Raw genomic sequence first — 22859 nt, forward strand, 5'->3', positions numbered from 1 at the left:
AATTTTCGCCGACAGGTGGAGATCACTTGCATTGCATTGTCGTGTGGGCGGTAAGGGGTCTACCCACCTCTGCCCATCGGTTCTACTCGATTGATACTGTTTTGCATGGAGCCGTGCAAGGGGAGTTCCATAAGAGAGCGAGCCGGCGCGTAATGAGAAAACCTCGTAGCCTACATCTCCCTAGTAGCCCATAGGCCTACCAACAGATAGCCTAATGAGGGTGGCAGCAAACAGAAGCTCTTGTCCTGCGGATACTTCTACCAGCCCACTCTGAGCGTAAGCTCACTGAATCTGCAGCCGGTATGGCTGGTGGTCGAAGAGGTCTCGTGGCCCCACAGAATACTTTTCTAGAAAATATTGTTAGGCGATCAAACGGTAAGAAAAGCTTCTGTATGTTTCTACATTAAAATATTGACGACTATTGAAACGGTTCACGGGATGTATAATATGCACATGCAATATGCCCTTACTTTTATCTTTATATTATAGCATAATGACCACAATACGCACGTACAGCCAACTGTAAACATCTCAATGCCGCAGTGGGCAGTTGCCCTTGAAAGCGCAATGGCACAAGAGTTATCCCAGTGATTGTAGTGGTAGGTTATCGTAAAAAGTAGGGTAATAGCCTACTGTTGTATTTATTACAAATGCATGACAGTTGAGCTGGCAGCACCGTTATAGTTATCGGGAATCGTTCTTAAGTTCGCTAATGAATAGCGTTATTGATGAACGTCCAAAGCTATCCATTTTTGGGTAGGTACAGTACAGATTACGCGTGTCGCGTTCAGTACGCGTTTGTATCCTTTCATCAACGTGATTTAACCATATTTCTTTTCAACTTTCAGTTTGGACATTATCTCATAGACAGACAGGTATAATTTCCTTTTGAATTGGTTTAATTATATGTTGTTTCTGTGCACCCTCGAGTTATTTGTGATATCTTCTGTTTGCTTCCCCTCGTTTCCCAGTTGATCTGTTTTGTAAATTTAGCTCATCCTACCGGCTCATTCTGTCCCGTACCCCTCTCCCTTCATTACCTAGCCTTCATTTTTACGTTTGATTTTATAGGTGAGCAGTGTGAACCCTATCAGAACCTCGTTCACAAACGTTTGGTCATGGTAGTTAAAGGACAGCATTGGCTGGATTTCAATACTGCCCAAATCTGCTGTGCCTTTGTCCCGTTCAGCATGGTTTTGACATCTTCACATTACGTAGTTTGATCCAGTTTTTAGAGGTATTTTCAGATGCTCTCAGTTTCTAGGTCAGGTCTAGGTCAGACCTTCTGTGACTGTTCTACACCCATTTAGGCCAATTTGTGACTACTCATCAAGCCAAACTATTGTAGCCTAACTCCTAAATATCTAGCAGAGTTCAAGCAAATTCCTTTTTGTTTCTCACATTCTGAATGAGTGGCTCTTGTTGGACTGATATAGAATACAACATTGCTGTTGCTTCAAAACATTTTTTAGTTTTGGTATTGCCATATCTCTCTGTAACTTACTTTCCCTACAGACACAAATTTTGTACTGGGCAATGCTCAGATTGTGGACTGGCCGATTGTGTACAGTAATGATGGATTTTGCAAACTATCTGGTTATCATCGTGCTGAGGTTATGCAGAAGAGCAGCACCTGCAGGTATTTATGTTCTCCGGATTATTACATTGAAAACAATCATAAACCACAGAAAATAGACCATGTGTCTGCTCTTACAATTCTAAACCTGTATTTTCAGAGATACATACTAGTATATTCATAATTAACCCACATTTCTATTACATGCTATATGCAAGACACTAGAATCTATTTACCAATCTAATAATGCACATTTAGGTATTTAAGTCTTATGACTACACTTTAACACAAAAGTATATTACACAAGTGATGAGCTGATCTAAACCAACACAATGCTACATGTCACCTTACTTCTTGTGTTCATACTTTACCTAATTAGGTATCCCGGGACTAAAGTTATCAAACTGAAACAACTCTGTAACCTCTGGTTTGTTCTTCCTAGCTTCATGTATGGAGAGCTCACAGACAAAGACACATGCGAGAAAGTTCGACAAACATTTGAAAACTATGAAATTTTCTCCTTTGAAATTCTCATGTACAAGAAGAACAGTGAGTGCCATTTGTATTAACACACTTTCTATTGTATAAAGTGCAATAGGTCTAAAAAGACAAAGATGCCTTGGGACTGAAAATGATTAATGATTCCAGGAATGCCGGTGTGGTTCTTTGTGAAGATTGCCCCGATTCGGAATGAACAAGATAAAGTGGTGCTGTTTCTATGTACTTTCAACGACATTACAGCTTTCAAGCAACCTATTGAAGATGATTCATCAAAAGGTTTGTGAATGTACCCAGATATGTTCATTTCATCATAAGCAGGATTTAGTTGGTAATGTTCTGTCGATGCTAATAAGGGACAGTCAGGTGGAGGGGCAAGGTCTTTGTTTCATTTGTCAGTCCATGCTTTCATCTGTTTTCTTTGATTTATTTACTCTGATTTAAGGTTGGGGGAAGTTTGCTCGTCTGACGCGAGCTTTGACAAGCAGCCGTGGGGTCATCCAGCAGCTGGCTCCTACTGTCCATAAAGGCGAGAATGTCCATAAGCACTCACGTCTGGCAGAGGTAGTGTTTGTCATACCAAGTCATGTCAAGTCACACCAAGTTTGTTTACAGAGGGATGACATGTCAGCACTTCAGTTCTATGGTACAATGGTATAATACATGGCTCACACAGTTCAAGGCATGGTGAGAGTGCAGGGTATACAAGGGTATTAGCATGTCAATTTTATGGAATATTGAAAAACAATCAAATGAGTAAATTATCTGTTATGAACTCACATATGCAGACAGGCCTGCTAGAATAACAGTTTAATAGTATACAACTGAATAAACACATGCTATGCAAATACAGTACAAGTATACAATACCTTTTCAGAGAAATGTGTTATATAATAGTACAAAGGACCTATTGACAGTAAACATCAAATATTTGGCAGAGCAAGATGACAATAGACAACAATATAGTGTTTACTGTCAAAGTAAGGCTGCAATGGGAAGTGTAGGAGCAGATTGAGATATCTGTGTGGGGAAAAGAAGGGTCAATAAGTGAGCTGGGGCTCAGTCTGACTTTGAAGGCACATTCCTTGATGACCAATCAACTCATTTGTCTGTTCCACATTTAGAAACAGAATGTTGTTTTGGCACATTAACACATAGTGTAGGTATGCCAGTGCCAAGTATGGTGAGGCTAGAGGTGGTGTGTGTGTGTGTGTGTGTGTGTGTGTGTGTGTGTGTGTGTGTGTGTGTGTGTGTGTGTGTGTGTGTGTGTGTGTGTGTGTGTGTGTGTGTGTGTGTGTGTGTGTGTGTGTGTGTGTTTGTTTCAATGGCATAACTGTCACAAACAAACTGTCACAAACTGTCTCCTCAGGTGTTGCAGCTGGGCTCTGACATTCTTCCCCAGTATAAGCAAGAGACTCCCAAGACCCCTCCTCACATTATCCTGCATTACTGTGCCTTCAAGACCACCTGGGACTGGGTCATCCTCATCCTCACTTTCTACACAGCCATTATGGTGCCCTATAACGTCTCCTTTAAGACCAAGCAGAACAATGTCACCTGGCTGGTGGTGGACAGCATTGTGGATGTAATCTTCCTGGTGGACATTGTGCTGAACTTCCATACTACGTTTGTCGGACCAGGAGGGGAGGTGATATCTGACCCCAAGCTTATCCGCATGAACTATGTGAAGACCTGGTTTGTCATTGACCTGCTGTCCTGTTTACCTTATGATGTCATCAATGCCTTTGAGAATGTAGATGAGGTGGGTATGTTTTTTTTTCTCTTGAAGTATTTTTAAAGAAATATAATGTGTGGCAGTGTATGAACATCTAATTAGTAGAGTCTCATTTTACATGCAGCTTTTTAGTTTTCCATAGATTTGCATTACTAAGTAAAAAAGAAAGAAATCTGACACGGTTATCAATCATGACATGCAATAAGTGTTAGTTCTAATGTAATACTTGAATTTTACTGTGATCCCCAAAAGGATGACAACATAACCCAATATTTACATAATCAATGCACACAAATGCAATACTATCAATCCAAATCTTATATCAATATAAACTTCCATTACAAGTGCCCATTCATGTTTATATGACCCTATTACCCCTATTTTTACTGTCTGGACCAACAACTTAATTTACATCAGCATGAACAGTATTAAATAGTGATTATTTACAGTTATAAATAGTATACTATTGCTTAAGGTATGCGTGAGTGTATTGAAGTGAAAATATATAATTGTTGTATAGGAGGAAGTCACAGTAGACTGAGCTGAAAGTCACCAAGACGTTTGTTGAATGGAGGCTTGTCTTAAACAGAGACAAGGTAGATCGGTAGGACTGAGCCCTGCCTAGTCAAATCCTTCAAAGATGAGGAAAGGCTTCCTCTTAGCATTAGGAAAGCACACAATGGAACAGACTGGCGAGTGTGCAGGAGCTGCAGGTGTGCTTTATTGAAAATCATGCCTCCTGCCACTTCTATTAGAAAAACAATGAATGCACCACTGTCATTCTCCCACGTCAATAAATTAAATTATACATGTTTTATTTGTTTGCTAAAATAAACCGCAGAGCAGCAACCATTAAGCAAAATCGTGAAGAGAAAAATGCACTAATTAGCTTGCAATTGCTCTCATTGGAAAATGTTTAAATACCCTAAATGCCTTTTTTACACAATTAAGGTGTGAGAGTTTAAAGTTGTCAAAATTACCTGAGCCCATACTTCATTTAGGCTACTTTACATAGTGACAATAAGAGGATATGTTTACATTTAAATACATAGTGATCTGCCTTGCTCCATAAATGAGTACACATGATTGTATTTGTTCTGAGCACGCAGAGCATACACACTTGCATCCTCGAAAATTCAGCAAAACTAAGGACTTTGTCCTTGCTAGAATTTGGTAGCCTTTGATGGATGCTTGACACTGGAAGAGTACTTCGACGGGACTCGATGACGTAACATCCTTCAAATAGCAGCCTTGAAGAATCCCACCTTGACTTTGAGAAACAGCCAGAGTCTTAGCTCTCCAGGGTGGGTATAACAGAACATGAGCGGCAATAAATTGTCCAGATTTCTATAACTGTGAAGACTCGACGGCATCCAAGTCAGCAGAATTCCTCTGAGAGACCATGCTCTTATGCTGCTCCACTTTAAAACTTCAGTGTGCCGGTGCAGTTGGCAGTAATTTAAAGTTTAGTACACAAAATAAAGTGCCCATTATGTAATCCATTATTCTCTTAAACTACTGTATGCCCCCAGCTCAATATGAATCCAGTGGAACTGTTTCAGACCACCATGAACACTCTGAGTGTGGATTTGAAAGGCTGACCAGTTGTTCAGCCTGACTCCCAGCTAATAGGAGTTGTATTTTCTTTAAATCTGGAAAAACTTTTCAAAGGCCGACGACAGGTGTTGGTCCAGTGAGGATGCCCAGAGTTCCATAGGAGTTATAGCTTAGACTCTTACAGACTGAACTGGAATATGAAAAATTCTACAATTCAGAAGGAGAGGTCAGCTTTCTTTCTGTCTTTCTTGCATTTGCAGAGACACATTAAAAACCACTGGTCAGCCCCCAGCCGTGGCGCGACTGGCTGGGGCACCGGATTCGATTCCCGCCCCGTGGTCCTTTCTGGAGCTCACCCCCGACTCTCTCCCGCTCGCTTCCTGTCATTCTCCACTGTCCTGTCTCATTAAAGGCATAAAAAGGCCAAAAGAATATACTTGGTCAGTGAGGTCAAATTATACGATTTTTTAAAAGCCAATTTTAGATGTAATGGATTGCACATTTGGCTACATATGAAATACACAGAAACTCCTATTTGCACAGTATTAACTGTAGTAGTACTAAAACACAATTTGCACAAGCCAGTGACAGAGTGTATTACAGTTTGAGGGACATTGTGGAGACTGTCACTGTACTTCATTTTGTGAAGACAGGTTTCCCCATTCCCATCTCTCTACTACAATGTTAAATTGTACGTCCATCACAAAGGCAGGCTTGAATTGCACAATGAGTAATGAGCTCCCTCAAATGTAAGAAAATGCCAACTCCATCCACCCATTAATGATATAATATAAATGTAAATCACCATGTGATGCATTTCTAATTGCACGTCAGGAGTCAATCATTGCGTCTACTCTCCTCTTTTCTAAATAATTGGATAAATATGAAGAGAACAGACCGGTCTTGGCCGGCTATTCCTACATTTCTTCTGCTGCTTTGCTCTCTTTCTGTCTCCCGGGTTCTGTTGTGCCAATGCAAAGAGGGGAAAGGGAGTTGATTTGAACACTTTAATGCCTCAAAGGGTCTAACATGTCAACATGCGTTATCCAGCTCTCTGAATCTTTGTTTGTGTGCTTGTGTCTGTGTGCCCATGCAGTAAGCTATGCTCTCTTAGCGTTGACAAAGCGCTACTGTCACATTTTGCAGTATTTGAGCAGAAATAACAAGCTGTGGTGAACATACCTTGTGAGTTGTTTTGGGTTCAGTGAACATTGTTAAGATGCCCAATAAGAGACAGTGATGTTGCAATCTGCAGGTGTAGTGAAGACAGTCTTTGTTTCACATGTCTAACAAAAAGGAATTCAAACTTTCATTTTCAGACATTCAGAAATTGTTCAAGGTAATATTTAGTAACAGTTATAGAATCACTGAGTATTAAAATGTTTGAACCTCACCGTTCGACATAGAAAGGACACTGCTTGTTTTAATGTACCTGATTGTGAAGACCAATTATATGTTTTATAGTTAAGTAGATTCATATTCAGACAAATTATTTCCTATCTCATATGCTGTCTCCTCCATGTCTATGACATGTCTTTTTTCGGATGTGAAAGTAACCAAAGTCACTCTGTCTCTCCTCCTACCTGCTCTCCCCATGCTGCTCCTCCACATCCACTGCTGTCTGAAGGGCATCAGCAGTCTCTTCAGCTCCCTGAAGGTGGTGCGTCTGCTGCGTCTGGGCCGCGTGGCGCGTAAGCTGGACCACTACATTGAGTACGGCGCGGCCGTGCTGGTGCTGCTGGTGTGTGTTTTCGGGCTGGCCTCCCACTGGCTGGCCTGCATCTGGTACAGCATCGGCGACTATGAAGTCATCGACGAGGACGCCAATATGGTGCGGACAGACAGCTGGTTGTACCTGCTGAGCGAAACGATGGGAACCCCATATCGCTTCAACGCCACGGGCACTGGGAGATGGGAGGGCGGCCCAAGCAAGGACTCGGTGTACATCACCTCCCTCTACTTCACCATGACCAGCCTTACCAGCATCGGCTTTGGAAATATCGCCCCTACAACAGACGGGGAGAAGACCTTTGCTGTAGCCATGATGATGATTGGATGTAAGTTTTTTTAAATATGTCTTTTTGGCTTTTTGACTTTATTATGACAGTGAAGAGAGAGACAGAAATGCAGAAATGTTATGCACCAACAGACGCTGACTGAGCACATGTTTGTCCAGCATCAAGGCTAATCCAGAAAGCTACAGTATGTTTGGGCCTGAGGGACATCCACTGGTTGGGTGATGGTCCAACAGAGTACATTTACCCACTGTCCTCCCTTAGCAGAGAGGAAAGTGGGGACATTTGATTTGAGCCTTTATACATAACCTGGGATGTAGCCAAAGCTTCCTCTTCCTCTATCCTCTAAGCACATGTCTCTATAGATAAGCCAATGATGATAGGATCAGTTTATCCACATTTAACAGTGACTTGTCTTACAAAATATTTTCTATATATCTGTCCAAATATGTCCAAAACACATATGCACAATTAATAATTGAAATGAATGTAATTTCTTGTAGTTCTCACCCCTGTTCTGCAAAGACCTGGAAGACCATGAATCTGACCCTGACCCTGTTGTTGAGAATTTTTTGTTATTTGTTATGTGCTGTTGCACCTAAAGGAAAACGTTAAGTGCACCAGGGCAACCCATGCACAAAGTGAGTCTGGAGCCTTGAAGTTAGATTTGCTATTCCACCAAAGAATGACCACAAATGACACAAAAGCCTGAACAGGGATCTCTTGCTTATACCAGTGCCAATTACAGTAGTAACAGACATGAATGATAGAGGTAGATATGTGCCAATCAGAAGCCTGCTGTAGTCAGAGACTTGAATTTAATTTGAACAGCCACTGGGAGCCGGTGGAGAGTAATGTTTGTTAAGCACAAATAATAAATGTCAAGATGAAGTGAACTGGAAGTGAACTGAGACATGGCACTGCTGCTGGTGGTTGTGCTGTTATAGAATGCTTTTGCAGGTAAGAGTTGTGTAAACATGGATAAGAAAAATAAGAATTAAGAAAATTATACGTAATTTGTAATTTGACAAAATTATCCAAAACATTCCATTACCAGTTGTCACTGACATTTCTAAATTATACTGTTTGTGTGACTGACTAGTTAAATTAGTTTTTAGTTGATGGGAAAACTTTCCTGGCATAGGACATAATGGAAGCAAAGCACCTGCTGGTACTGTAACATTATCTGGATCATTTAATTATAGTGAATTATAGTATTTGTTTATTTTCATTGTTTATTTTCATTAGGCTATTGATTGCATTGACAGTGTTGTTTATTATTGCTATTCTCCTTATTGTAGTCTTACCATTGTTTTTAAAACTGTTCACTGTTAATTTAACTATTGTATTGTTTTATTTGTAAGTCACTTTGGACAAAAGCCTTTGCTAAATCCCAAAACCATAACCATAACCATATTTATAGATTAGGTCTAGTTTCTTCTTCTGATTGGAAATGAATGGATTTCTAATATTCTAATAGTACAATATGATGCTTGAAGTCAAACCAAACCCATGTATTTCTGTTTGTTTGTGTGTGTGTGTGTGGGTGGGTGTGTGTGTGCTGTGAGTGAGCTGTATTGAGTTCATCTTGTCATGTGACGTGGCCTTGTTTGGCCTCAGGGTGATTTGGATGTTCACTGCTGGATGAAGCTGATGTGTGTTGGCAGGGCAAGTAAGGCTTGCAAGGCTATAAACAGAAGTATTTTGTGCAAGTGTCTGAGTTGCTGGACATTGAAGTTAAGATAGGTGTATATGTGTGGGGTGTGTGTGTGCGTGTGGGGGGGTAAAGAGGACAGATGTGTGTGTGTGTGTGTGTGAGTTAGAATTGGTAGAGGACAAAATTATAACATGACATGGGACTGAATATATCTACACAAGTTTGCACATGTAACGGTTGCCAACTGGTCCATAGCAGTGCAGTACGTGCATTGGTAAATCTCCCTCCTGACGGACGCCTTAAGAGTAGTGCTGGCAGAAGAGCTAGCAGCCTGGGCTTTTAGCTCGATTGCTGGCATGCTCGACTCCCAATCCAATGTGCTGCTGTTTGCGGGTTCGAGTTCTGCCTCCCTCTCCTTCTACCATTATCTCCTTTGACTACACTTTAACCAATACAAACAGTATTTATTATTACTAGTGGGAACCGAAAGCTTATTTTCTGTATCAGCCTAATGGGGCTACATGCTCACCAATTTCATGTGCCCGGTGTGCTGGGTATCATTGACCGAAAAGTTCGGGGAAAAAGGAAGGTAAAAAAAGTGAAAAACAATTTGACTGCGCTGTGCTAGCAGGAACTGAAAGCTTTACATAAAATATTGAAAGGCATCAAAGTGAAATGAGTTCATAGGAAGTGTTGTTGCAAAGAGAAGCAGTCCCAGCAGAGCCATATGGCACCCCTGTGGAGAGGCAGTGCTGATCGTCTGAGCCGTGACACAGTCCCCACATATAGCTACGTCTGCTATGACAGAAATGCAGTATGTAGGCAAATGCAGTAGAATAGCTTAATCCAACAAGACACTTGGAATGCTTGTGGATATTCTGACAACAGAAGACCAAACTACATCTGTCAGAGTTACTGTACAAGCGTTCATGTCTTGTTTGTGGGGATGGTGTTTAGATTTGAGTTGAGGTGCAGAGCTAGATAACATTCATTGCATAAACAACTACATTTATACTGAACAGTGTTGGTGGCATTTGTTTTGGTGGTTTGGTGCTAATCCTGTCTTCTATATTCTTTACCCCTCAGCCCTTCTGTATGCAACCATCTTTGGTAATGTCACCACCATCTTCCAGCAGATGTATGCCAACACCAACAGATACCACGAAATGCTGAACAGTGTCCGCGACTTCCTGAAGCTCTACCAGGTCCCTAAGGGTCTGAGTGAGAGAGTGATGGACTACATAGTGTCCACCTGGTCCATGTCCAGGGGCATTGATACTGATAAGGCATGTGGCAAGATGCATCTCATACAGCACTGACTACTTCTTGTTTGTACAACTCAGATTAAAAACCCTACACTGCTTATTAGTAAAAAAACTCCACTGTTGACATTATTCATCATGATGGAACTCTATGTCATGACCTGAATGTTCTGCATTTTTGACCTATAGGTGCTGCAGATCTGTCCAAAAGACATGCGTGCAGACATCTGTGTTCACTTGAACCGGAAGGTTTTTAAAGAACACCCGGCCTTCCGATTGGCCAGTGATGGATGTCTTCGTGCTCTTGCTATGGAATTTCAGACGGTTCACAGTGCCCCTGGTGACCTGATCTTCCATGCAGGCGAGAGTGTGGACAGTCTCTGCTTTGTGGTGTCGGGGTCATTAGAGGTCATCCAAGATGATGAGGTTGTTGCCATCTTGGGTGAGTTTCATGTGCTTTAAGAGAGGCAGTATATTGGCAGGACTGCTGGTAAGACATTTCTAAAGCTAGGAGAAAAAAGGCAAAATGAAAACAGTTTTACAACTTACACACATTTCTACAAGGTGATGTTTCCCCAGAACTCTACAGTTTGTGAAACTGCACACACAAATCTATTTCAAAATGCAGTCCATTTAAAATGTTCTGAACGTTTTGATAGGAAGTTGACACCTAGAGTACAGCTTTATTCTTGGACACTGGATTTACGATAACCTCCACAATTATTGGCAATTAAGGGCCTTTTGGTGAATCTCTCACTGATAGAAGGGGAGATACATTTATTCTGTTGAAGAATTTTGTTTTTTGATCAAAATCACATTTGCCACAATTATTGGCACCCGTTACTGAAAATTTAAAGCACCAGTAATCCATGACTTCCTGTTTCCCTGAGGTATAAAATGTGGTGACACAGAGGTCAAATGCCCTAGTCATTCTTCAATATGGGAAAGACAAAGACTACATAATTCAGGACATCTTGCTGATAATATCAGAGACACATGGGTACTGCAGCATACAAAAGATGTATGTATTGTAACAGACCTTACATTTAAAAGTATAACATTTTACTTTGGATACACTTATAGTCTTGCAATAAATAGGGTTTGTAAAATTAGCAAATAATTTTGAGGTTAACACAGGTGGTTATCTGTCATTTTTTATCATATCAAAACAACAGTGCTATTTACAAACACAGAGATAGAACAGAGTTATGGAGATTAAAATATGCTGCCCCTGCACTCATTTTCACATGTGTTTAATTTTGATGATGATGATGAGGAGGAGGAAGATGATGATGCCAGAAGAGATAAATGAGTAAGATAGCTCAGAGTGGTTTATAATACCCCCACTGATGCTTACTTCCCCTATAGAACGCTTATATGTTTGATGTTCAGGTTCATAAAGACATGGGTTGGGTGAGAATCAAATATTTATGCTGTCCTGTCCCTCAGCTTAAAAGCAACACAGCTGAAGGCCTTTCCAAGAAATGATCTTTGGCAGGCATTTGTTTGTGACTGGAAACTGACTGTATTAATATTTAATGCCATATTAGGGACTGAATTTAGAAATTTCATGTGTTAATGATTTGAGAAAAAAAAAACATTTTCACTGCACAATACACATCTATTCATTCAAACAAGCACCGTTTTCAGGATCTGTGAGAGAATCTGGCTCATGAATTTGTTAACAGTCACGTTTTCCAGCATGAACCAGATCTGTGAGGAGATGCAAGTACCGGTAAATTACATCATCATATGTAAAAGGTTTAAGCTGTTGGTGAGCAGCTTTAGCAGTGGTCATTTCTTGCTAGAGAAGTTCATATGGGAAAGTGTACTCAAGCAAAGGAAAAGCCCATTGCTGACAATGTTCCAACAGAATGATTTAATACAGTATACAAAATGACTTGCCTGACTTCTGTGAAAAACTGTCCATTATAATCACCATTATCACAAGTTACTGTTATTGAAAATGCATGAATGGAATATTCTATCTTTCACTCAGGACTGTTTATCTTCTAGGAAAAGGGGATGTTTTTGGGGATGTGTTTTGGAAGGAGCTGAATCTGGCACAGTCCTGTGCGAATGTACGGGCACTCACATACTGTGACCTTCATATCATAAAGCGTGATGCTCTGCAGAAGGTTCTGGAGTTCTACACAGCTTTCTCAAACCACTTTGCACGCAACCTGCATCTGACATACAACCTAAGGAAAAGGGTGAGCTTTCAGTACTTTCCTTTTGTTGTGCATTTGGAATTCTGTAGGAAATACATTCTACAACAAATACGGTCATTTTCACGACACTGGTGGGTTCAAAGCATTATTTTACACTTACCACATACCGTATATGAAAATAGGGTGTTGCTCCATAATAGATCATACAAAAAAGGGCTGAGTTTTATGCCTCCCTTACTTACAACCACTGTGGCCTCCGTGGCCTGGTGAGAGGATGATGACATGAGTTAAATATCAGTCAGAAGACAGAACTGAACTATTACAAATGCCTCAGCTTCTCTGAATTGAACTCTGGGTTACTGTCAGCAGGCAGGGAGAGAAAGAAGAGACAGGGAGACTGACAGGACAAAAGATCTGATGGACGTTGGTAAACATGAAAGTACATGAGAGGTTGCAGAAGCTTTCAATCAAGTGTTTATCTTTATTTCTGCTAGTTAATGTGTATGATAATGTGTAGCATTTATGCCAGAAGATTTGTGTTTGCAAAACTACTGGCATAAATAGCAAATATAACTGCAAATATAACAAAAATAACTGTCACAGCCGATAGATTCCAAGTCCATTTGAAACCCAGACGCAGACCCATAGGGATAACGAAAACAGATTTAATCAGCTGTCAACCAAGTTGCCAGGCAAAGCTCTGAGGCAAAAACAGTCTGGTGGTCAGTATCACTGGGCAACATTAGAATTTCACAAGAACCCAGCTAGAACATCTACTAGACTCGGTTGTAATGTTTACATGGTGTTTTGCTTTTCTGCAGATTGTTTTCCGTAAAATTAGCGATGTGAAACGAGAGGAGGAGGAGCGACTGAAGAGAAAGGACGAGGCGCCGCTGAATCTCCCTCCAGACCACCCCGTGCGTCGTCTGTTCCGGCGTTTCCGGGAGCAGAGGGAGGCGCGACTGGCCGCGGAGAGGGCGAGGCAGGCCCTTCTGGAGGGGAAGGACATCGAGAAGGGCTCCATCCGCGCAGAGCAGACCACACTGGTCTGTGAAGTCATTCCAGCCACGAGCATGATCACGGTCACAGAGAGTCCCTCCGCTCCCATTACATCATCCTCCTCGTCCGCCGCTACCAAACTCACCAGTCGTGCCAAACTCGATGCCCCCTACGGCATGCCAGATGGTCTGAAGTCAGCAGAGCTGCCAAAGGGTCGAGGGTGGGGCCGCTTTAAGGAGACGCCAGGTAAGCGTGACCACACCCATCACGCCTGGGTCACTGTGGCCAAGGCCGAGTCCATGGAGACGCTGCCAGACCGGACAAAGTCGCATGATGAAGTCATCTTGCTGAAGAAAACAGATTCATGTGATAGTGGCATAACCAAGAGTGACCTCCGTCTGGACAGCGTTGGGGAAGGGGTGTCTCAAACCCCTCAGGACTGCAGTCCGGTGCAAGCGCCGATGACCGGGGCAGCAGGAGAGGGCAGACGTGTGTTCCAGGTGACCGCTGAGCAGCAGGACGTGCAGACGGCCCTGCTGGAGCTGCGGCAGGAGCTGAGGGGAGAGATGCGGGCACTCAGTGGCCGCATCACTGCCCTGGAGGGACAGCTGGCGGAGATGCTGCGGCTCCTCCGTCTCAAGACGAGGTCAGCGTCCACCACTTCACACCCCGAGCACTCACAAGTGTCCGGCGAGGACAATACACTTTCATGAGTCCAGAGAATGGAACTCTACTCAGGACTCCCCTGCAGAGCCACTGTGGTGGACGAAACACATGAGTGACAAGTCAAGTATTCAAGTGAGGTGTGAGAGCAGTCTTGATGTTCACTTTGTCATTCACCTTGACGTCTTGATCTTGAGTGGTCATACACCTACAAAAGCATCCATCGTGTGTGGGTGTGTGTGTGTGTTTATGTGGGGGGGGATGTGTGAATACCATAGTATAATGTGACATCATGCAGATTTTAAAGTGTGGTGCATGTTTCAGTGAGGGAGAGATGAACACACCCACCAATTACCTAGACTTTCCCTAGATTTGTGCTCCAACTTGGTCCTGAAAACCCTGTGAAACAGCTCTTACAACACAACGTCGCTAATTATATTGTCAAAATACACCAGTTAGCATGCCAACTGACTTTTATCAGTGCCTGTTGTGTTGTTGGTGTTTACAAAGTGTGTTTGCTGGCTGTTAGCAAGCTAGACCACTATCTTATGACTAAAACTTATCCTAAATCTTTGTGGAACGAGTTCTTACAAATGCTGTGCTCTACATAGTGAGTTTTCAGACGTCATTCTGAAATAATACAAACTACTAACTGCCAGCGAAAAGGTGCTCTGACGTCATTAGTACATCAAATGGAACCCACGGTTTATGACTTTCTAATTACAAGGTTCCATCCATGTTAACCTTTCAGTCTTAGGGATGAAAACACTCATAATGTCTCAAGGTAAACTAGGCCTTGGGGACAGAATATCATGAGGAAATTGTGGGAAGAAAATGAGATTCTGCTGTAAGCATATGCACATAATGCATTTGACCAATGTTGTTATTGTGTTTGGCATGGAGTAGCACAGTCTCAGATTGTTAGCCTAGGCCCTGGGGTTTCTGTCCTGCCACTTTCCCCACTGATTAGCTGCTCACAAGGGGGATTACTGATGTGGGCTAATGTTTTCTAAATCTGAAACTGGTGCTATTACCAAGCCACACATCTCTGTAGGATTCTGAAAGTTGCCCAGTGTACTGGTTGCCAATGACTGATCTATTCTTCGATATATTGATTGACAGCGATGTGTGTGGCTTGGCTGAGGAGCAAAGGCATGTCACATAATGCATTTGAGGGTTTTCTTCAACATTGTAAGAGTAGGGGAATCAGATAATAATGGACCCCCCCCGCCCCCACTGTAGCCTCATTTGAGCCCTGCTATTCAATGTGAGCTGCTCTGTGTCTTTAAGTGGACAGCTTTTATGCATATCAAGGATAAACAGGAGAGTTTCAGTATATTTGTTAAATATCTGAGTCTTGTTTTTTATGTATCACTCAACTGAAACACTTTATCCCATCACACTATCTAGCATGCTGTGGGAATGTGTTTCGGGTACCCAAGCTTTTTGATGGTAATGGAGTGGTTTGCACTTTAACTTGATTTATGATGAGATGACTTGCAGCACTGAAACAATGAGGTAATAATGTCTAATAAAAAAGGGAAGAGACAGTCATAGAATGGCAGACTGGCAATAAATTACACAAAACTGTGAGGATCTTAATCAGTTGTGTGTTTGTCTAGCTGTCTGTAGTGTGTGTGTTTATTGTGTGTGTGGTAATATGTAGTAATCATCAGGGAGAGAACAAGGGGGTTGATCATGTGAATTGTTTCACTTTTGAAAGTATAACATATTAAATCCAAAGAATATTTGTTTGTGCTTAAACTAGAATAAAAATTATGCATGGTCTCTTTTATATGATGGTGACCAGTGTTTGCTCAATGATTACAATATTTTGAATGAAAAAGAGGAAGGCATGTCCGTCATCTTAATACTAATGTGTTCTACACGACATATCAGCATTATTAACTGAAATATTTATCCGTTTATTCGATTTTGCTATGCAAGAGTAAATATGACTTAACTGGACTTCTTGTTAAGATAGGCGAATCGAGATGACATTTATTTTCATGAGTTGAAATATTTTGCACAATTTAACTGAAAATCTAATTTCCTTGACGTATGCTTTTATAGCAAATACAAGTACAGGCAGAAACAGGAGTCCTGTAATAATCCTGTAATGTCTTCATTTCCTGTGTTAAATGGATTAACATAAGAGCCCTTCTTTTTATTATCTATTTTATTATTATTATTATTATTATTATTATTATTATTATTAATAAGTTCAATTAAATCATACTTCTTTTAAGCACAAAGTCTTTGTATGAAATATACATGTATCAACTGTCTACTGTTACTCATTAAATATTTTTATACTTTTCTGTGAACCAATAATTTATTTCATGGGTGGGAACATTACATTAATTAATGAGCAATAAACCTCTTGTCCTTGACTGCATTATATATCATTTTCCCTTAAGTAATTGTTGACGCATGTCTATGCGCATGCATGCACACGTGCACACACACACCTGCTATATGATAATTATTTCTCTTCAGTCAAATGTCCTTTAGAATGTCAGTTAAATTATGATATGCATAACCATGAAGTTTTTTTTTGTCCAATCATATTTCACTTGGATGACAGTGGTTGGATGATCACTTTTTCTTGTCCAATCGTATTTCACTTGCATGACAGTGGTTGGATGATCACTTTTTCTTGTGTGATTCACTGCAGCTATGTTGTTGATGTGGTAGGAGGCGACCAGCCTGAGCCCAGGCATACTGGACTTAGTTTAATGGTGCTGTTGTTCCTTTGTTGCAGCAGATGTCTGTATTGGAATGATGGTCGTCTCCCAGCTTATTAAATGAATCATTATTTCAAATGATGATATTCACACAATACTAATTCTGAAGTCTAAATGAACTGCATCTTTTTAACAGATAATTAGCATGTGGCACAAGTCTAAAATAACTATTATCACAATTACTAGATGAAGCCTGCAGTGATTTTGCAAGCAGGACTTTAATTATTAATATATTATGGTAACTTAATGCTGTTGTTCAGTATCCCTTACATATTATGTCAGCCAGCAAATGCATGATTGTGATTTATATTTATAAATGGATTTTTATTCTTATGTATGCTGTTGTTCCTTATTAATTATGTTGAAGAGGAAACCTTCAGCAGTAGTATTTGAGTGCTATTTATTACACCACAAACTTGCATGTGTATGGGGGACCTACACTACATTTTCGGATGTGCTGCTTGCATGTTTGTGGCTGTGGAACTACAACACACTGAAAAACGTGACAACACTTATAGTCTAGGTTTACATTCTAATTAGTGTGCAGCATGGTTCAACATTCTTGCCAGATTTTTGAACAGCTAACGCCTACCAAAACAAGTGACTCATACCTGATCCAAGGTCTCGCACATACAGTACCAATTCTGTGTGCTGATAGCAGGTTTTGGTTAGATTCTGCCTAATGTATGTGTCTTTCTCTTTATCAGAGAAGGCTGCTGATTTATTAGGGATTCCCTTTGCAAACCACACTGCACCTCCCCTTAACCATCCAGGCTCCCTCCTGCAATGCAGTGCTGGGGTGCCTCTTCTCCTCCCTCCCTTTCTTACTCACTCCTCCTCTCCTCCCCTCCCTCACTCTTCAGTTTCCTCTCCATTTCCTCTCCTCTCCCAGATCACCTCTGCAGTGCTTATGCAGGAAAAAGTCTCTCAAACAGAACAGAGTGGTCTCTCTCCCCCTCCCCTCATTACATATGGATGCTCTATCTTTACACATTAAGCACATTTCACTGACTTTAGAGGGCCGTGGCTCCCCCGTCAGAACATGCACTCTGCAGTCTGTTCCCATCCCCACTGTGTACGCCCAGCATTTGAGCTTTGCTCAACTCTCTTCAAAGACAACACAGAAAGAAGATTGAGAATAAGAGAATGTAAATATAGAGACTGCTGACTGACATTTCATCTGAAATCTAGTGGAATGTGTTTGAAAATGAGGGATACTATTTGAGTGACTGAAGGCTTCACAAACAGGGAGTGGGTATCAGGGAGCTGTTTGTGTGTATTTGGTAGGTTTATCCTGTTTTCTCATATCTGTGCCAGAAATACTTGACTGACCTCTACTTGTATTGTTCAAAGTGCAGGGACCTTTTTATATATGTGATGTGCCGGATGTCATAGAAACCACATCACCAGCCACTGGGATTGGCCAGGCAGACAGGATCATCCGTTGCTCTCGTCAGTGAGAAGTGCTGAGTGGACCCTCCTTTTAAAAAGCCCCCCTCCCTGTGTGTCCCCCCCTCCCCCCTCCCCCACATGCCCGCCCAGGGAGTTCACGGCCTCCTATTATTTAACAGATTTGTTTTTGCATCCTGGTTGAACTTTCTAGTGCGGGGCGTAAAAAACTCTGTTAAGGGATCATATATGTACCTTTGCGGGGAAGCGGGGGGCATAACCTGACAAATGTGCGGGGTCAATTGGTAAGGGCTGATCTCTCTTCTTTCAAGATAAGTGCTTCATTAACTCTGGGGCATGATTTTTTTTTTTTTTTTGTGGAAAAAGTTTAATGTTTTGAGTGTGTATTTGAGTTCTAATATTGGCAGGGTTGTTTTGTGTGCTATTTAACAAATATTAAATGTGCTTTTCTGGAATTAATTTACAGAAATATTTAGGGCTCGAGTTGTCGCGAAATGCCAAGAATGCATTTTAGAAGTCAAACGTGTTTGTGTTTCAATTGTACAAAGGTTTTTGGAAACTAAGCTAATTGGAAACTCATGAAGACGACAGGGAATGGAGTGGAGGTATCGGTACTATTTATTTCAGTGAAGCCGCCAGTCTTTGCCCTTTTGAATGTAAAACCAGCTATCTGTAGCCAACAATATGATAAGACACTAATGTATTGCTATAGTTAATGTGCATTAAATGCCTGCTGGTCAGACTGTTTTTAGAGTGAAGGTCTTTAGGGAGCAAGCCACATGATCACCCATCTTTGACCGGTCATTCCAAGCCGGCCACGGAGGAGAATACTTAAGGGACTGTGACAACCTGTGGAATTCCTGACTTTTGAGAGTCATTAGAAAGCCTGGAGATGCACTGGTGTTGTATATGTAGGATTTGATCCAGGCTTAATGGTAGCCAAAGGAGCTCACTTTTGGATTGGCAGATTTAACAAAATCAACTGAAGATTCAAATGTAAATATTGTGGTGTCCTCACAACTGGATGATTTAATGATAATAAAGCGGGTTGGGGTGGAGAGCCCAATAAACACTGAATTGTTCTTAATAACATCCTGATCCGTGATGAGGAGAAGACTAAGGCCAGAATAAAGACAGTGAGGGTCTCATCAAACCCCACCAGGAATTATATTTTCAACTGGATAAGAGAAAAGTAGTACCTGAGGATGGATTGAATTTTCCATTAAATACAACCATCAACAAAACATTAGGCTAACTTTGATCTGACCTTATTTTGTCCTCCACTGACACTCATAAAAGGCAGCACAGAGCGAGAGAAGAAAAACAGAAAAAAAAAAACAGGCAGCAAAACAAACAATGTTGCTTTCGGTACATTTCACATCAAGCCCCTGCAGGGACAACAATGGCCTCAGCAAGGTCCTAGCACATCTAAACATTGCTAGATCTCTCTCCGGCCAGTAGGGCAGTGCTCGGCAAGCAGAAGTCGAACAATTGAGAGGTGTTATATTTTCCATGGTGCTCAGCAGTCAGAACTCAGTGGCGCTATGAGACCTCGGACATCTATAAAAACGCCAGTGGCGGGTCCAGCGCTGCAGACGGATGGCCCATCTGCCCGCGAACCAACAGGCCTAGAATGTGAACTCTGTGTCTGAAGGTGTCGCTTTTCCAGAGGCTAAATCTGTTGCTATGGTGCTTCGGTGAGGAGTGTTACTGGTTGAGGTACAGTTCGGATTTCTGTTTTTGTTGGATGGGTGGGGATTCCATTTCACCGGATTAGGGGCCCTTTGAGTGTCATTCGTGTATGTTGGCGTGAGGTGATCTGCTTATAGAGTTCCTTGGTTAGCAAGTCTATGAAGATGGTTTTCATCTTCATACAAAGAGTCGTTTGGAGAAGAAAAAATAGCAGTTTGGTGAAAAAGCTGATGAGAGGATGTGGAAAGTTTGTTTTTTAATAGAGTTAACATCTTTGTGATATGTGATCAGAAACATGTCTGCTGGGCGCACTTTATCAAGCTGTGTGAATAAATTACAAGTCAAATCTGGTGACAATAGAAAGGGTGATTAAGTTAAAAAATGAATTGACAAAGACTATCATTTTGTCTATGGCTGTAAGCAGAAGTATAATCAACTACAGTTGTGGATCTTGCCCTTCCCTCAAGAGTAGATTGAGATCATGAGGTTCAAGCCTGTATTGTATAGGACAGCACATTCCAGACTCCTCTGCTCAGAACACTGACAGACGGTATTATTTGAGTTTAATGACATCAAGTTAGAGTGTGTGGGGCATGTCAAGATTTTCAGATATGAATGACAACCCTAGCATGTGAATTAATGGTATGAGTAATGATTTCTGATTGCAGAGACATAGTATATGGTCATTGTTGAGAGATGCCAGATCTATTTCCACATCAAATAACCAGGCAATGTAAATGGCCATGGTGTGCAATGATGAAATGAGTAAAAACAGGAAGAAGAAAGAGGTTATTGTCCCCAATTCAACACCAAGTCACCAACTAGATTCCAGTTACCAATAATAATAATCAATGGTGCACAAACTCTGCACAAGTGATTGCCTGGTTATTTGTGAAACATGTGTATGCAGAAAATGAAATGCGATAGTTTTAACTTACCTACATCTGTGCATTCAAGCAAGTCCAACAAGAATGGTTTGTACTGCTCCCAAGAGCTTGCTCATATTCTGTTCCTTGTTTATCTCACTGACTACATATTTTTTCAGCAAGATGAAACATAAATGCATTTATTGAACATAAAATGAGTATTTGTTAGGTTAGGATAGTTTCTAGAGATATTTTTCTTTTTGTTAGATTTGAAATATTTCCTTGTACAAACCATGCTTGAGAGATTATGTTTGTTGGCTATAAACAACCACTATGTTACATTACCTCCACATGAACAAAATTAATAACCTTAACTGAATTATCCTGCAACAAATATGAGTGGCATCTGATGCATGACCCCCATGTGCCCTGTAAAGGTTTCCTAAGGGCACGCTACTGAGAAGCTGGCTCACCAAGTCCCGGCCCAGACTGCTGCTGCTCATCGCGGGCTTGAAGAGGCCTCAGGTGACGCTCATGCGGAGGAAAAGGATGAAGCGTACCAAAGTAGCAAAGGCCACGTAAGCGGTAAATATGGCTACATGTTGCATGTGAGACTCCCAAAACATTACACCAAAGTGGTGGTGCTGTGACTTCAGAAGAAGGACACTGCACAAATTCCACAAATCTGAGAAGAAAAAGAAACCGCACAACTGTAAAAGCATTTGGGAGTTAATTAGGTTAGAACTTAGAAGTGGTGGCCTGAGTCTTGGGGAAAAATGGCACTGCAATATGTATTTTGAATATCCAAGTTGAAACATAGGTGGACTGACCAGTGATCAGTTTTTGTATAACAACAAAACAACAAATTCATCTATTAAAAAATTAGCAAACTTTAATTTGTCTTGCAGAACCTGCAATCGAATGCCACATTTCACTTGAGATCTTGGCCCGAAGACTGACCCTGCCTGGATTTAACATGGAAGACAACACGGAAGAGCTAAGATTTCAAACTCTGCAGACTCAACGAACTAAAAGCAAAAGTCAACAGAGGGCAGTGAAACATGTGAAAACAAGGGATCGACCACAGAAATCCAAACCTCCTGATTAATGGAGATGTACTTACCCAAACTCTAATCCTTTCTAAAGGCCATCTGTACAGTACATCTCCTTTCTTTAAAATACACATCTGTTATGGTTCATTATCCTTCCATGAGTGTGTCTGTACATTATTTACATTTCAAGTGACATTTGAGCACTTGGAATTGTTTAGCCAAATGACTTCTATGCCTGTGTTCTCTGGTCCATAGTTTTTCTGGTCAGAGCATTTCTCTTTTTTTCTGATTTGTTCAAAGTGACTGTGTTTGAGTGCATGGAGGAAAAAAAATATCAAAATAGCTGAAAAAAAAAAAAAAAAAAACAGCACTCATCCATCGGGCTAGTAGCACGTAAACAGTACATCATGGAAGTCAACTAAAGCTGTCAACCAAAACAATTGTGACACATGAATCTGGCAAAGTAAGCACAAAGCAGAGAGATAATTGAACATTAAAGCATTACAACATCAATGCAGAATTATGCTTGACTCTTAGTAGTGCGCAGACACCATGTCATGGTAGAAATTTAAATTGAACTGTAATCATTTCAATTGGAATATGTAAGACAAATTGTGCCATTTACCCGATAATTAGATCTTAGTATTATTGTGTAGGTGACAGGAACAATAATAAGGTTAATTTGACATCATTAATTTTATTTCAGTTGAATTTACAGAAGGAAAAGAGGTTTATGCTATAACGCCCAGTATGGACAAGTGCTCAGAGTTTTGTGCTAATGAGCACCAAGAATTGAAAAGCTTGCACAGGTTGAAAGTTTACACATGAGAAATTTTATACCATAAAAAGATTGTTTTTTGTGTTCACTGTGTCTTCATCTTTTATTTTGAGCTACCATGTGATGGCAGGTGCAAAGTAATTTAAACTTCCAGTAGTACTTCTCTGAATTTACATTTTTA

The 22859-nt window shown here is 41.0% G+C and overlaps 1 protein-coding gene and 1 long non-coding RNA gene across 4 annotated transcripts; one reads left to right on the plus strand and one right to left on the minus strand.

The window, feature by feature from the left end:
- Positions 1 to 38: 38 nt before the first annotated feature.
- Positions 39 to 22056, plus strand: kcnh1b (potassium voltage-gated channel, subfamily H (eag-related), member 1b). 3 transcript variants are annotated; one of them, XM_048247355.1, is made up of 14 exons: positions 39 to 375; positions 849 to 875; positions 1516 to 1639; positions 2019 to 2125; positions 2225 to 2353; positions 2520 to 2638; positions 3444 to 3836; positions 6994 to 7423; positions 10125 to 10324; positions 10490 to 10742; positions 12317 to 12513; positions 13293 to 14116; positions 21286 to 21433; positions 21757 to 22056. In XM_048247355.1, exons 1-13 carry the CDS (start codon positions 303 to 305, stop codon positions 21428 to 21430), a joined length of 3021 nt encoding a protein of 1006 aa, XP_048103312.1. In that variant the 5' UTR covers positions 39 to 302; the 3' UTR covers positions 21431 to 21433; positions 21757 to 22056. The 3 variants fall into 3 exon arrangements, with proteins under 3 accessions (XP_048103312.1, XP_048103309.1, XP_048103311.1); XM_048247352.1 differs by having other exon boundaries at positions 21286 to 21426; XM_048247354.1 differs by lacking the exon at positions 849 to 875 and having other exon boundaries at positions 21286 to 21426.
- On the minus strand, positions 4442 to 7052 carry LOC125297178. The gene is made up of 3 exons (XR_007193973.1): positions 6950 to 7052; positions 6549 to 6652; positions 4442 to 5764 (listed from the first exon to the last, which is right to left on the minus strand). It is a non-coding gene; the product is annotated as an uncharacterized LOC125297178 (long non-coding RNA).
- Positions 22057 to 22859: the final 803 nt, after the last annotated feature.

The sequence above is a fragment of the Alosa alosa genome, chromosome 7, assembly GCF_017589495.1.
Source record: "Alosa alosa isolate M-15738 ecotype Scorff River chromosome 7, AALO_Geno_1.1, whole genome shotgun sequence".
NCBI classification, from domain to species: Eukaryota; Metazoa; Chordata; class Actinopteri; order Clupeiformes; family Clupeidae; genus Alosa; species Alosa alosa.

Bases quoted from the DNA above. Each gene is read 5' to 3' on its own strand.
- kcnh1b (XM_048247352.1), top strand. From the start codon at position 303: ATGGCTGGTGGTCGAAGAGGTCTCGTGGCCCCACAGAATACTTTTCTA. The intron at 376-848 runs GTAAGAAAAGCT...TTCAACTTTCAG, and splicing joins TATTGTTAGGCGATCAAACG to TTTGGACATTATCTCATAGA. The intron at 1,640-2,018 runs GTATTTATGTTC...TGTTCTTCCTAG, and splicing joins CAGAAGAGCAGCACCTGCAG to CTTCATGTATGGAGAGCTCA.